Raw genomic sequence first — 13,686 nt, 5'->3', positions numbered from 1 at the left:
GCACTGGCCTCACTTCATACAGTCAATACCACAGCATAACAACTACGGCTGTGATTGAAGGGTAGAGATAGAAACAGAAAGTAAGGAAGGAGAGAAAAGAGAAGAAAAGAGAGAGTGATGAATGCTGACTGTAACATTGTGTAACTCTGACAGATTATTCATTGTGCTATTAGTTTTCAGCAGCAGCTTACGGTTGCCAATCTACACAAAAGAGGCATACCAGAAATGGCAGTTGGGTTTAGAGTTTTCAATAATGCACTACTGAGGATTACACACTTCATAGTTGAGTTTTACATACGTTGTCAACCTTTAACCACTGCACAGTTGAAGCAGGAAACAAAACGTTAAGGTCAGCCAGTTCCGTGGAAGAGTTAAGTTGCACAATCATGGCTAATAAAACCCCAAAGACTTTATGAAGGAAAAGCAGATTAAAGTTTGATAAAGGCTGTGCAAAAGCTTTGGTAAAATCAGAGGGAGAATTCTCCAAACTGCTACATCACCTCTATGCCTTTTGTACACGTATTACATCTGTATTTGTAGCCAAATAGATGGATCTCTTTCAATCTCTTCTGTCTTTCATTAGTTTTCTCCCACTCCTTTTTTTTTTATTCCCCCTCTGTCTTTGCTCCCTTCGCTGTCTGTTCTCGTTTTTTCTTCTCTTCAAGAAGAAGACAGATTGTTAAAGGGAGTGTTAGTGAGTAAAGTAGCAGCTCCCCTACTATAAACCCCTGAGCCTCCCCTTCATCACCAAAACACTCCACCCAAAAGTCTGAATCCCTTGAGGGCAAACGACTTGCAGACCCTCCAGCGTCACAGCTTGTACAGATAAAAGTCTTCAGCCATGGCTGAATGAACTCTGTTCCCTGCTGTAACCACGAGCCCAGACTGAACCATCTAACGCTGCGGCCGCCCGCCACGCCGCCTGCTGTCCAGGGACAAACACGGCCCAGACGTGGAGGCCCAGGGAAGAAAATAAGACACATGGAGGCAAACTCTTTCTACACTACTCAAGCTTCTCAGCTTCTTGCTGTCAAGAAAGTAGTTTAACAAAACATCCGATTGTGCAAACCAAAGTCCCAGTCTCACCTCTTGGTGGGAGTCTGCTCTGTTATGGAAGTATATTGACAACTGAAGACTAAAGTCAAATTCAGTTTGTTAGGTGAGAAGTATTGAAAATCTCATTCATTTTAATTGTTTGTAATGATTTAAATAATTTGTTATAGGCTGTGGCTGAATCGAGAATTACAGCATTTTTAGAATAGGCGTGGTGCCAATCCGACACACTGCTTGAATAAATCAGACGGCGATAAGGGGATCAGTTGGATCAACAGATTATGCAGACCTCTGTCCCTCCAGATGTGGGTGTGTTCTGCTGCAGCTCGCTTGTCGAAGATTGTTGGCGAGGGACCTCTTGCGACCTTTTGTGACCTCAAGTGCTCCGAAGCTGCTAAAACAGCTGTAGAAATCAGAGAGCGAATGTAGAAATTATTTAATTGTAGACAAGATCGCGTCAGCTTTTATTTTGTGCTCTCAAACCTTTGTGTCATGAATATGCTCCTCTACTCTAATAAGTCTGAGAAGTCCAGAAAAAAGTTTGGACAAGACTGTTTGCTAGAAAAACATGTTTAGATTACGGAATTACAGTATATTGGATCATTTTAGTTTATGAGAGCAATTGACCTCAAGCCAAGTTAAATAACTTTCTTGTCTTTTGTCTTTGCAGAAAAAATATTTTTTAAAACTTCTTTGGTTGGGACATTTGATATTGATGATAGCACATTCAAGTATTATAGCTCTATTACTATTGTCATATGACAGAATTTCTTTTGCTCTGTTTCTTTTACATTTTTAGTCGCCTTCCAAGAAATGTAATGTATATAATATTCATACTAATAGTAAAATGTGTTTTAAAAGCCTTTGTGGTCACTATGGTCTCCAAACCCCCTGAGCAAAAGGATGATGCAAGTTCTGTTTTAGTGTCGATTTCCCCTGAAACAAATCATCGTGCAGCCAAAACAAACTCCTGCTGATGGTTAGCCTCTTTCCTCCGGTCTCTCTGGCCTGCTTCTAGACAGCAGCCCAGGGACCCTCAGCACTCAGAGGGAGGAGCAGAGGAGTCCTCCGGCCCTCCCACTAGCTATAAGACCAGGGGCAGACGGAAACACTCAGACAACAGGCACACGTGGAGCAAAGAGGCAGGGACAGAGAAGGACTTGGAGAGAGAGGCCAATAGAGAGCAAGAGACAGTAAAACTGCTGCCACAGACTGGGAGTAGTTCTTTGCCATTGGGATTGACACAGACAAATATAGAAACAAAGGACCAAGAAAGAGGGTTAAAGAAGAAAAAGAGGACAAAATCAGCAACCATTTGACTTGAACGTATCATTTTGCATTTCTTCCTCAGGATTTACAGAACTAAGAACTGACATTTGGTATGTGAAGTTATTTTTGTATAAACCAAGGGAGAAAACTGCCGCTCTGACGTAAAGCTGCTCTTGACCACTGACTAAGGATCAACTTGCTGACCTTATAAACCAATACATCTGAATCACCTGGCTAAACTCATTTTGCAGAGAAGTAAGGGTAAGCAGCATCAACAGAACATTTGCCAAGCAACTTCCGATAACAAACGCCACAACTTGAACCTCAACAAGTGTCTCGAGGATTGACCGGTAGCCGACCGAGCGTTGTTTCTGAGAAGATGACATTCGCCATGCTGCGCAGTGCGCCTCCCGCGGGCCGCTTCCTGTACGGCGACATCGCCCTCCTCTCCGAAGACGACGAAGAGAACGGGAGCGAAGGGTCGGGATCTGAGGAGCGTTCCTCCAACTACCGCCTGTCCTCTTCGCCATCTGCCTTTCACATCAAGATGAACAGGAAGAGGAAGCTGTGTGGGGGAATCGGAGCGGTAGATGTAGAGGCCATGATGGGGAGGCTCATCCCCCCGGGGTCTCCCCCCCTTGGGGAGGGTCGCCAGAGGACTGCAGCCAACGCACGGGAGAGGGATCGCACCAATTCTGTCAACACGGCATTCACAGCGCTGCGCACACTCATCCCCACCGAGCCTGCAGACAGGTACTGAGCAACATGAGTCAGGAGATTTGTGTCTGATATTTTTAATTTATTCTATCTTGAAACAAAAATAAATGGTCCCTGATGTAGTTCTGGAGAGCGTTTCAATTTAAGCACTATTTAATTATTGTTGGGACAAGCCTGTTCTGTAATTGAGGCAACACTGCATTTATGACAAGAGAATATTTCCTATAATAGATGTGTCAAAGAGTTTGTGTCCAGGAAGTACCATCTCACACATTTAAACTCGAGCATCACTAGTTGCCCATTATTTTTGAAATACTGTAATACATTATTTATTTTTTAAATTATTGTACACTTTTTTTTAAATGTAATGTTATAGTTAATAACCAAAATGTCCTTTTTATATTGATGATTAGGAAGCTGTCAAAGATCGAGACGCTGCGTCTGGCTAGCAGCTACATCAGTCACCTGGGGACCGTCTTACTCATGGGCGAGGGGCTTATTGATGGACAGCCGTGCCACACTCCCTCACAGCCGTTCTTCCACGTTAACTCCTCCCCCAGCCGAGGATCTGACCAATCAGCTCAGCCAAAACACATCTGTACTTTCTGCCTCAGCAACCAGAGGAAAATGGTGAGCAGATGCTAATTATAAATACAAATATTAAAGGCCAAATCAAATTAACAAAACTGTCAATCTGTAATTATCATACAAAGATGATAACAATATTTGAAATGTTTCAGTGACTTAAACTCTCATGCAAACTATTATAATATTAAATTGTATTAGTTATTTTCAAACACTTTAAACAAAGCACTTGAAATGCTTTTTAGCAGAATTAAAAAATATTAGAGTAAAGAGTAATCAGGCCCCTCTGTAGAGTGAAGCTGCTTTTTTTTGGGAAACCGTGCAGTGCTTTAGGGTCAATTTGGTGTTTAAAGCTGACCTGAGATCAGTGACTGAGCCTATAAACCAGATTGGCCCTGAGGGACATTAAAAGCAGAACCTCTTTAAAGTCCTCTTTTGGGGTGAAGGACTGCGTATTATTGTCCTGTTGGGGGTTGGTTTCACCCGAGCAGGTGGTTCTAAAGTTCAAGGTGCTTTCTGACACTCAGTGGACCCTTTGGTAGAGGTGATTGTTTTTGCCTTTTTCACGGTTACGTACGAAGCAGTTTAAAATCACAACTGCTGTTATTTTCTTTATTTTTTATAAATATGAATTTAAAGTTCACAAGATCATTTATGCAGCGAGGGAGATTTATGACCGGGAGCCCGTATAATCCGTCCAAAACCATGTGTATAATTTCAAGAATGTATTGACGTCAGACTGAAAATAAGGAGGCTTTAATTATAAATGCTGAAAAACTGAACTGAGATTTGTAACTAGCCAAAACCTTGTGCCATTGAATATGGATATCTGTATTTGGATACAAATATTTGCAAGTGTCAAGAAGATTCACGCAAAGCAATGACAAAGCCGTAGGAATAAACGGCTTAAAAAATCACAAAAACGTTCATTTTAGGTAGACGGCACAATTAAAAAAATTAGAAAATGTACTATGAGTCAGATGCCTGCTGCACTGTCAATCTACGCCTTGATAGAAATATAGAAAAGGAGAACTTCATATATTTAAACTAAAATTTGATTGATTCCACACAGGAAATAGACATAATCAAGGACACCATCAGCATAAAAAATGGTCAGTCTGATGAGGAATAACAGAGAATGAATAATTCCTATCAGCTGTAGGAAATGAAACGACTGCAGTCCTGACTTCAACAAACACAGGCTGTCTGTGCAGGAGATGATAGAGAGGTGACGTCCACTCCACCCCCCCCCTCCTCTAACCTAGCGGCTGCCCATTTAGTAGGATTTATGGGTAAGGAGCTGACATCTGGCAGACTCCCCCGTTACCCCAGCAGTGTGTGAAAGCTAATACCCTCCTCAGTGTCTAAACCCAGAGACCCTTTAGCTGGGGGATAACCTGAGTCTCAGCAGTGTGCGTCTCCCCCCCGCCCCCCCTCTGAACCTTTGTGAGTGAAAGCCTAGACGTCCTCAGCGTCTGTAACCCAGACACCCTCGGCTGGGAGATAACCAGCCTGAAATCAGTCTTACTCTCTTTTCTTTTCTCGCTTCAATTCATCCGTAATTCTTTATTGTTATTCTCTTCGTCCTTTCCATTCTGTTCCAGTTTTTCCTCCTCGACTCTTGTCCCCCACCCCTCCCTAAAGGTCTCTGCGTATCGATCAGCCGGGTGGAGGTCAGAGCTGTCAGTAGGAGCTGTAATACTATCTGCTGCTGTCAACTCACTGCTGCAGATCGGCATGACTGACCTGCAAATGCATGCTGGGTAGAAAACTATTTGGAAACTTTCTCGTGTCAAAAGTCTGTCACGTTAGGCTGTTTCTCATTACCCCAGTAATAGCGCACTATTCTTCACACTTTAAATGTTTTAATGTAGTGTGGTGCTGAGGTGAAAATCATTTTATCCTGATTATCCCTCCATTTGTTTACCTAAATAAGTTAACGTCAATCACAAAAAAGGAGAAATGCAATGAGTTTGGGAAATATATAATGTGCAAAGAAATGTTAACTTAGTCCTAGTGTACATTCAAATGAACTTTATTTCACTGTATCACTTCAAATAATAATCCTCCCTGCTGGATACAGCTGACACATAAGTGTAGTATATGTTTTGTTTTCAATGGCTTCGTAAAAAACTCTTTCCTGGAAACTGTATTTTTCAGAAGATGTGTCTTAAACGGGACTAAAGAATGACTTGTTGGGGACTGTTTCAGCGGTGGACACACATGTGGTGCCCTAGTTAGACTTCACAGCAGCAAGATGGTTTATGTGAAATAGATTCAAAATGAACTACAGTGCGGATCACAATGAAAGTAAACGTCAGCCAGTGCAGCAGTGTGGCCTTTGGTGCATTTACTATCTATTTAGGGGGCCCATGGCCTGAAATGGAAAGTCATTTTTAGGAATTCAGAGCGGTCATGATCTTTAATTCATAATGTGGAAACAACATGGACACTTAAAAGAATATGTAGTCAATGTATGTTAACTGCAACTTGGATTCAACCTGAAAACATATTACAAATGACATGAGATTATCCACCAGGTTTCTCTATAATATGTCAACTCGGCAAGAAATCTACCAAAATGTTTTGCCAAATTTCTGAGGTGTCAATGTGAGTTTTTCCAATTGGGAAACATTTTTTCCCACTATTTTAATTTGCATGAATACAGCATTATTGATGTTTTTCATAGTTTTTAGACAATAATTCTAACAGGACTAACTAACTGTATATCAGGTATCACTCATTCATTGTTGGTTTTGCTCCAACAACAAAGATATAGAATTTCACCAGACTTTTCCTTTCACCTGGAATATGAATGGTTAACTCTGATTGGCAGGACCTGAGAGAATTTAATTTTCCCTGGAAAAGTGGCTGTACAGTGTTTAAGTGGGCTAAAGGGCAGAATCAGTGCTGGTGATTGCAGAGAGGAAACGATTGTGGAGGTAAAACGAGACTTTGTGTCCTGAGTTCTCTCTTTGTATGTTTTTATGGTCATTGAGGTTCATCACAGCTGTCAGCTCTGCTTAGAGCAGCTGCTTCAATTATGCTCATTTCCAATGTGAAAGAGGGTGAAAGTGAGAAAAGTGTACGCTCATTTCCTCTTATTATGTATGTATACAGTATAACTGTTTCAAAACAAACATACTTGTTAGAAATGACTACTGCATGGAGAGAGCTTAACTATTGCAACTTACATATTCAGTGGAATGCTAATGTGATTTCATCATCTGTGTCACTTTACGCACATGATTCAGAGAGATTTAGACGAAGGACATATGATTTATTTCCTCTGGGGTTACGTTTTCGGTTCTTGGATTGGATGTCTGTTTATCACCAGGATAACAAAAAAAACGACTGCCTAAATGTACATGACATTTTTTCATGTAATCCAATGGCTTTTTAATGGTCTATTAATCTTGAGAAGTTAAGAAGTATTTTCTTCAACCTATACCTGTAAATGAGCTGTATCAGTCAGTGTATCTGAACAGTCCAGAAACACAATGCTTGGTTTTCTTTTGACAGTGACACTGTTTCTTGAGATGTTTAGAGGTAATTAGAGAACAGTGAAGATCTTCTTAGCATGAGCCTAAAGCAAAGAAATAGGTGTTTTTTCTTTCCCAGTAAGACTTTTGGTTGCTGACTGCAATTATCATAGATCCTAGTGCAAATCTATTCCTCCACACAACTGCTAAACACTCAAGTCATTTCCTTTCAGTATCTTTTGACCAGAAGCCAAGCTATTCCTTTGCCGCTCTCATATATCCTGAGAAATTTTTGATTTTTCCCAAAAAACTGCTTTGGGGTGGAGCACCAGCCGTTAGGCATGGACACACCGGAGCGCAGCCTTCACATACTGATGCCTTTGATAAATGAAGTTCAAAAATACGGGGTACTCCTGATGGCTGTACATCTGTAAATGAGATGTGCAGAGTTGAGGATGGAGGTAAGCAAGGGGATCCTTAAATCCCTGCGCTGTCGGCTTGATTGATGCAGATGTCCTGTTCAAGGCCTCTCTGCTTCAAATGGTCAGCGACCTGTCAGGTGCCGGGATTCATCCTACAGCAGCAAACCTGCACGATCACTGCCGCTTTAATCACTGCGGTGTTATTATCTCCAGTTTATCTGCTACATGTCTGTTAAATGACCTTAAAATGCAGCTGAGAATACGCAGCTCTACTTAATTTATCTAGGCTATAGGTGAAGCCAGCATATGAGCAGTATTCAAAACTATATTAAGATGGTGTTTATTCAGTAATTCCTAAATACAAAAGGAAAAAAATAATGCTTTTTTAAAAAGTGTTAATCTGTCTGCTTTGTTGTCCTTAGTCTATAGTGCTTGAAGCATTTTTACGGCTTCGTCTGCAACTGTGGGTTATTTAGTTTGGCACGAAACAGTGAGAGGGTCAACTCAATTCAATGGCAAACGTAAACAGAAACTGAGATTCATCTGCCAGTAACAGCAATCATGCTGAACTTTTTCCTTTAAAAGCTGGATATGACAAGCGCAAACATTTTCCAATATTTAAACATTTTAAAAGCTTCTTTGACAAATTAAAAGAGACTTTATAAGTTTGGAAACCGAATAAGAATCTGGCAAAAAATAAAACTGCTATGATACTTATAGTGCGGTTGCCGTAAATAGACCATTGTTGCTTTGAGATGGTTACGTTTAGTAGAGTTTACGAGCGTTTTAAGGCACAACCCTGAACTTGAAGGAATCTTATTTAATTGGAATTTCGAGAAATTAAAAAGAAACGTGTAAATTTAGCCAAATAGCAAACATACATGATGAATGCGGCTTTTAATATCGCAAACAGTTCTAATTTACATCTGGGCCGCAGTAAAACTTTTATGTGATGATTTGTGTGGGTGGTTGGAAAGCTGGGTGTATGGAGAGACAGTGGCAGTCAAACCGTACCATTGGAAACTGACTTATCTCTATTTAAGTGTGTGTGAATGTGGAAAAGTGTTGATCACAAAGAAAGTGTGTTTTTTGAAATGAATTTGAGTGACATAAAATTAGATATTTAAGTCTATGTGCATACACACACAAACTTGCACACCTACACACACACACAAACTCGCTGGCTTGCTCTCAGTGTCTGGAAGTCATTGGCAGTGCAGAGCGGAGCAACAAATGAGCTAATTGTTCTGTAAATGATTTATCCTCTGCTGAGGCCTGTACAGCCAGTGTTTAATTCAGCTGCCGCTATTAGAAACACATTGACGTTGGGCTTTGATGGTGATGTTAAAGAAGCCTGGAAACCACTCTCTGTGAAACGCCCTCGCTGCTTACACACACTCACACATAGGACACATACCCACACCATAGAAACACTGACACGCTCACATACAGTGCACCACACTCACTGAGACTTTTATCAAAACCATTTCATTCTACCTCCAATGCTTTTTTTCTTTTCAGCCAGACGGCAAGTCATTGCTTCTTTCTAGACACTACAACACAAAAAAAAACCTCATGTATGATTACTCACTTAAATAGCGCTTTATCACGACTGCGCTTTCAACACGTTCTGTACTAATGGTGTGCAGGAAGTTGTGGAAAGAGTGATGGAGAAGGAGAGAAGCAGAGGCAGATAAATAGCCAGCGACTCAACATTATAATCAACTTGGCTATTTATCCTGCAGTTTAGACAGTTGGTTTTAGACTGTGCTGAAACTACACTCTGCGCCCTTATAGAGATCAAATGAAGCGTGCACCTTAAGAGAGCTTAAATACAGGACTAAGACGTGTGCAGCAGCACCCTAATGACTGTGGTTTTCACAGTCATTTGGTTATTAGTCTGTTTTCACTGGAAAAAAGCATTGCGTCACTTGTGTGCCTGAAGTAGACGTTTCGAGGTCCTACATGAAAACTAAATTACCCTGATTTGCTGATAATGCCAGTGTTGACTTGGAGTTAATGTTGTGTGCCTCATAAGTGTGAGCTTTGCCTGTTTGCTTCTCATATCAAGCTATGCTAATGTGGTGCGTCAAAGGTAGCTAATATTCTGCAGGCAAATATATTCTTACCCACGTTTGGTGTGTGTCCCTGTGTGTGTGTGTGTGTGTGAGACTGTGCAGTCATGCATGGACCTGTCTGTATATTTTCAGCACAGATGGAAGCAGTTAAATCCTAATTTAACGCCAACAGAAGAAGTCGTGTCAGATAACTAACAAAATCTATTAGCAAAACTATCATTCCGTTGTCATTAGGTCTCCAGGGAGAGGGTTGCTCACGGAGCAAATTAAAACAAAACTAGGGAAATCTGAGCCAGCCTAAGAGAGAATCTAAAATAAATCTATAACAGAGAAAGGCAGAGAATTGACGGTTCAAATTGTGCAGTTTCTAAGAACAATATCTACTGAATTAATGACATATTGGCTGTTGCAGGGTGCTCATCGAAGCAGTGATGATTAAGTGCTGCTTGTAATGCTGCAGAATGAAGACAGCCATTATGACAGATTATTAAAACGTGGGGACTATTAAATGCATGTGTGGCTCGCTGGTACATCTGATTAGGCAATCTAGGATAAATCAAGTGTTTTTCAGAAGCCCTGAGGATGCTTATTACTGAACCACAGTGAGCACGAAGTACATGTCTGCTGCATCCAAGCCACATAATGGCAGACTGTGGCTTATTGGGTGTGTTAGTTAACTTAATTCAGAAGCCGACGTGCTATTTATTGCTCCATTTTAACGTATGTCTCCGGTCCTCTAATCGATGATCATTTATGAGGGTAATTACAGCTTCTATGAGACACTTGAGGGTACTGACACATATTCACATATTTTCACTCGATAAACTAAAGTTATTACTTTTCATGGATGAATACCGATCTCCTTATACGATTGTCAGGCCGGTACCCAAGTGGAATTATTTTTTCCAACCAGTCATCCTTCTTTTAATGCAGCCAGAGACTAAATTAGATGTTTGTATTTGACAGAAAGGCTTAACGCAGGACAAAAGAGGGAGAGAACGTGTGGAAAATCTGCAGCTATAGGTAGAGGAACAGCCCCGATTGAGTTACGGAAAAACTGTATTAAAGTTTGAATTGTAGAGTTGATAAGAAGCCGTGAAGAGAGTTTTCTATCCTCTTATTAAAGTTTAGACAAGCTCCTTTCACCTTGATAAAACAATAATATTGTTCCAAGGTGGTAATATCATCATATTGCATCTAAAGTAAACATCATCAGGTAATCATATTAGCGTTGGACAAATCACCCCCCCGGGAGCTCAGTGGTATGTCTGTGTGTGTGGGTGGGTGGGTGTTTGGAGCAATAGGGAAACAGGGAGCGGGGATGTCATCCGACCATGCCATATTAGTCTTCAGGAGGTTGTTTTGACTACCAGGCCAGCTTTAAAGCCCCCCCCCCTTGTTTTGACTGAACACTCCAGCTGAACCGCCTTCACCAGATACAGCTGTGCTTCCACATCCAGCCGATTCCTACCAATTCCACTCATTTGGTGAATAATCCAATTGTAACGCATGAAAAGTTTTTGATTAAGATTATTTCATGTTGCCACTTTTTCTTACCTGCCTCAAGCACTTTAACTTCCACTGATAAATGCCATACATTTTCCAAGGCACCTCCCAGTAAACACTGGAGAGCACGGCCGCACTTGACTCATACAGCTGTTTGTTTTATAGTTTGTGTTTGAAGAAAGCTAAATAACAGCAATGCATTAGGGAGGCCCAATGTTTCCCAGGCTACTAAAAGAGACGATTTCATGTGTCAGATGGAAACGTTGGATTGAAGTAATTTCAGGCAATCCAGACAGCAGCCTTCATTTAATCAAACTTGTTTTGCAGTCTGTGATTGATGATTTTGGCACTTGTGATAACCCATCTATTGTTAACTAGTTATTGTATTGCATGATGGGGTATATATATATATACTATCGCCTAAAAGTCACATTAATATATTTATTTTATGTGAGTTTTGGACGTTTCAGTAATTAGCTAAACAGTTCAAATGTAAATACAACTATAAAACTGTTGAATCCTGCTTCTGCAGATTTTTAGGAAAACATATAAAGTACAGTACATTGTCGAGAATAATTTTCCTGGTCCGTTCTGTATCAGTATATGGTGGATTTGTTAATGAAAATGTACAAAACCTAGTAACAAGTCAAGTGGTTCCAATGCATTGTGGTTGATAGTCAACGAACAAACGGAGTGATGGTAATGCTTCATGTGTAGATGATAGCAGTGGTCCTCTGCTGCAGCTGGGGGAGGGATGGCTCCCCTCCATCAGTGGGAGGACTGATTCCTGTCCAGATCTTATGATCTCACTCTCGCATTACCGCCTGATACCCTTCCAAACACCCACCTTTGTTGATGTCAGTCAGACAGATTTTTTCCAAACACCTACACCTTGTGCACGGTCTGGGAGGAAATGTGTAACAGGTGTTCGGCTGATGAGAGGAAGGGGAGAGTTAGACGATATGAGAAGGGGAAAGAAAAGTCAGGGGAGGACAGGGGTGCAGAGAAGCTCACACATACTCTAGTCAAAACTTTCACCCGGCACCTTTATGTACTTTTACTAATATATGTTTTTTCTTTACATTTTTGTCCATGAAAATCAACCACACTTCCTGTTTTAAAGGCCTAAGATCATTTTACAGCCTTCAAATCTAACGTCAGCCCTGAAAAGTAATTAGGACCGGGATGGCGCGTGTTGCATATCACTCAGCGATGAAATATCTCGACTGCAGCTAGAAAAGCGAGTGGTAGATGGCCTGAGAAGGGAGCGGAGCAGAGGTTAGGCGAGGAGGGAAAATGTGATGTTATTTTTCCTGGCCAGATAGAGAAAGTCTCCGCACCAGCCAGGAAATCAAAAGCTCTCTCTGTTCTGATACCACAGATAAATGAGAAGCATATCATCGACTCATGATGTCACTCTTCAGGCTATAATAAACTACTGTACACAATGTGTGTGCAGTCAAGGTTCACTTATGTCATCAACCACAGTAAAGTTGATACATTACAACAAGCCACTAACCCCTTTTCCCCATTTTTTTTTCTAGTCTAATTGCTTTGCTAAGATGTACTATTCCTGTAGATTGATTTTGGTGTTTCTGTTTTTTTTCCAGAACAAAGACAGAGACAGGAAGTCGGCCATCAGAAGTTAACAATGGAGACACAAACCACACACGGATGAAATGCAGCGACGTTAATGCAACTTGAAGACTTTTGATGCATTTCAAAGACTTTTGAAGGACTTCTTCAGCACTTCCAGGACTTTTCAAGGACCTTTACCAAGCTTTTTTTCTTACTTTTTATATCACTTTACAAGAGCCTTTTACTTTTTGTCAGGTGTTTTCAAAAACACTTCTGAAACAGTACTTTTAAAGGTCGTTCACATGCTTATCAAAGACCCTGACCTGCCTTTCAACATGTATAAGAGACTTTTTACTGTATTGTTCAGAGACTCCGTGACTCTTTGTTCTAAGGAACTAATGGCACATGATGGAAACACACAGCTTTTGATGAAAACAAGTTTGTCTTTCTTATGTTCTGTGTGTTATTAATGTGTAAACTGAAATATAAATGTATATTTATGTGACATAACATTATATAATGAAAGTATGTTATTTAACCAATATTGACATTCATTACAAATAATGTATAAAGGTGCAAGAACATTGGCTAATGACACAATTTATGGCATCCTAAAACGCCATGCTGGAATGTTGTGGTATTGGTTATTTCTGATAATCATCTCTGGAAATGTCCGACTAATGCTGGAAGATAACTCAAGATGACCAATAAATTGTTTGTATATCTGGGACTAGATTTCATGTTGATGTTATTTTGTCTTTTCAAATCCTGCCCAGCTCCAACCAATATAAGAGTTTCCATTGAACTAATCTAAGGGTTTCATTACGTTTGGTCATAAATGGATTTAGAGGAGAAATATTGAAGTCTCAAATAATTTCCTTCTCAAAAGAAACAGAACAGCATAAGTTGAAGTTTCAGTACACCTGTAGCTAACATCAGCCTAACTTTTACTTTTCTGTCTTTTTCCTTCTTTCCCTACGCTCTCCTTTCTTGCTG

At 40.5% G+C, this 13,686-nt stretch overlaps 1 protein-coding gene across 1 annotated transcript; it reads left to right on the top strand.

Moving 5' to 3' along the window:
- The first annotated feature begins 2,195 nt into the window (after positions 1–2,195).
- LOC117480587 (basic helix-loop-helix transcription factor scleraxis-like) lies at positions 2,196–13,413 on the top strand. The gene is made up of 3 exons (XM_034127950.1): positions 2,196–3,075; positions 3,453–3,669; positions 12,723–13,413. The coding sequence occupies exons 1-3, from the start codon at positions 2,702–2,704 to the stop codon at positions 12,759–12,761; spliced, it is 630 nt and encodes a 209-aa protein (XP_033983841.1). The 5' UTR covers positions 2,196–2,701; the 3' UTR covers positions 12,762–13,413.
- Positions 13,414–13,686: the final 273 nt, after the last annotated feature.

Source organism: Trematomus bernacchii, unplaced genomic scaffold (assembly GCF_902827165.1).
Source record: "Trematomus bernacchii unplaced genomic scaffold, fTreBer1.1, whole genome shotgun sequence".
Taxonomy (NCBI): Eukaryota; Metazoa; Chordata; class Actinopteri; order Perciformes; family Nototheniidae; genus Trematomus; species Trematomus bernacchii.
Note: the sequence above shows the minus strand (reverse complement) of the source record. Positions and strands in the feature narration are given on the sequence as shown.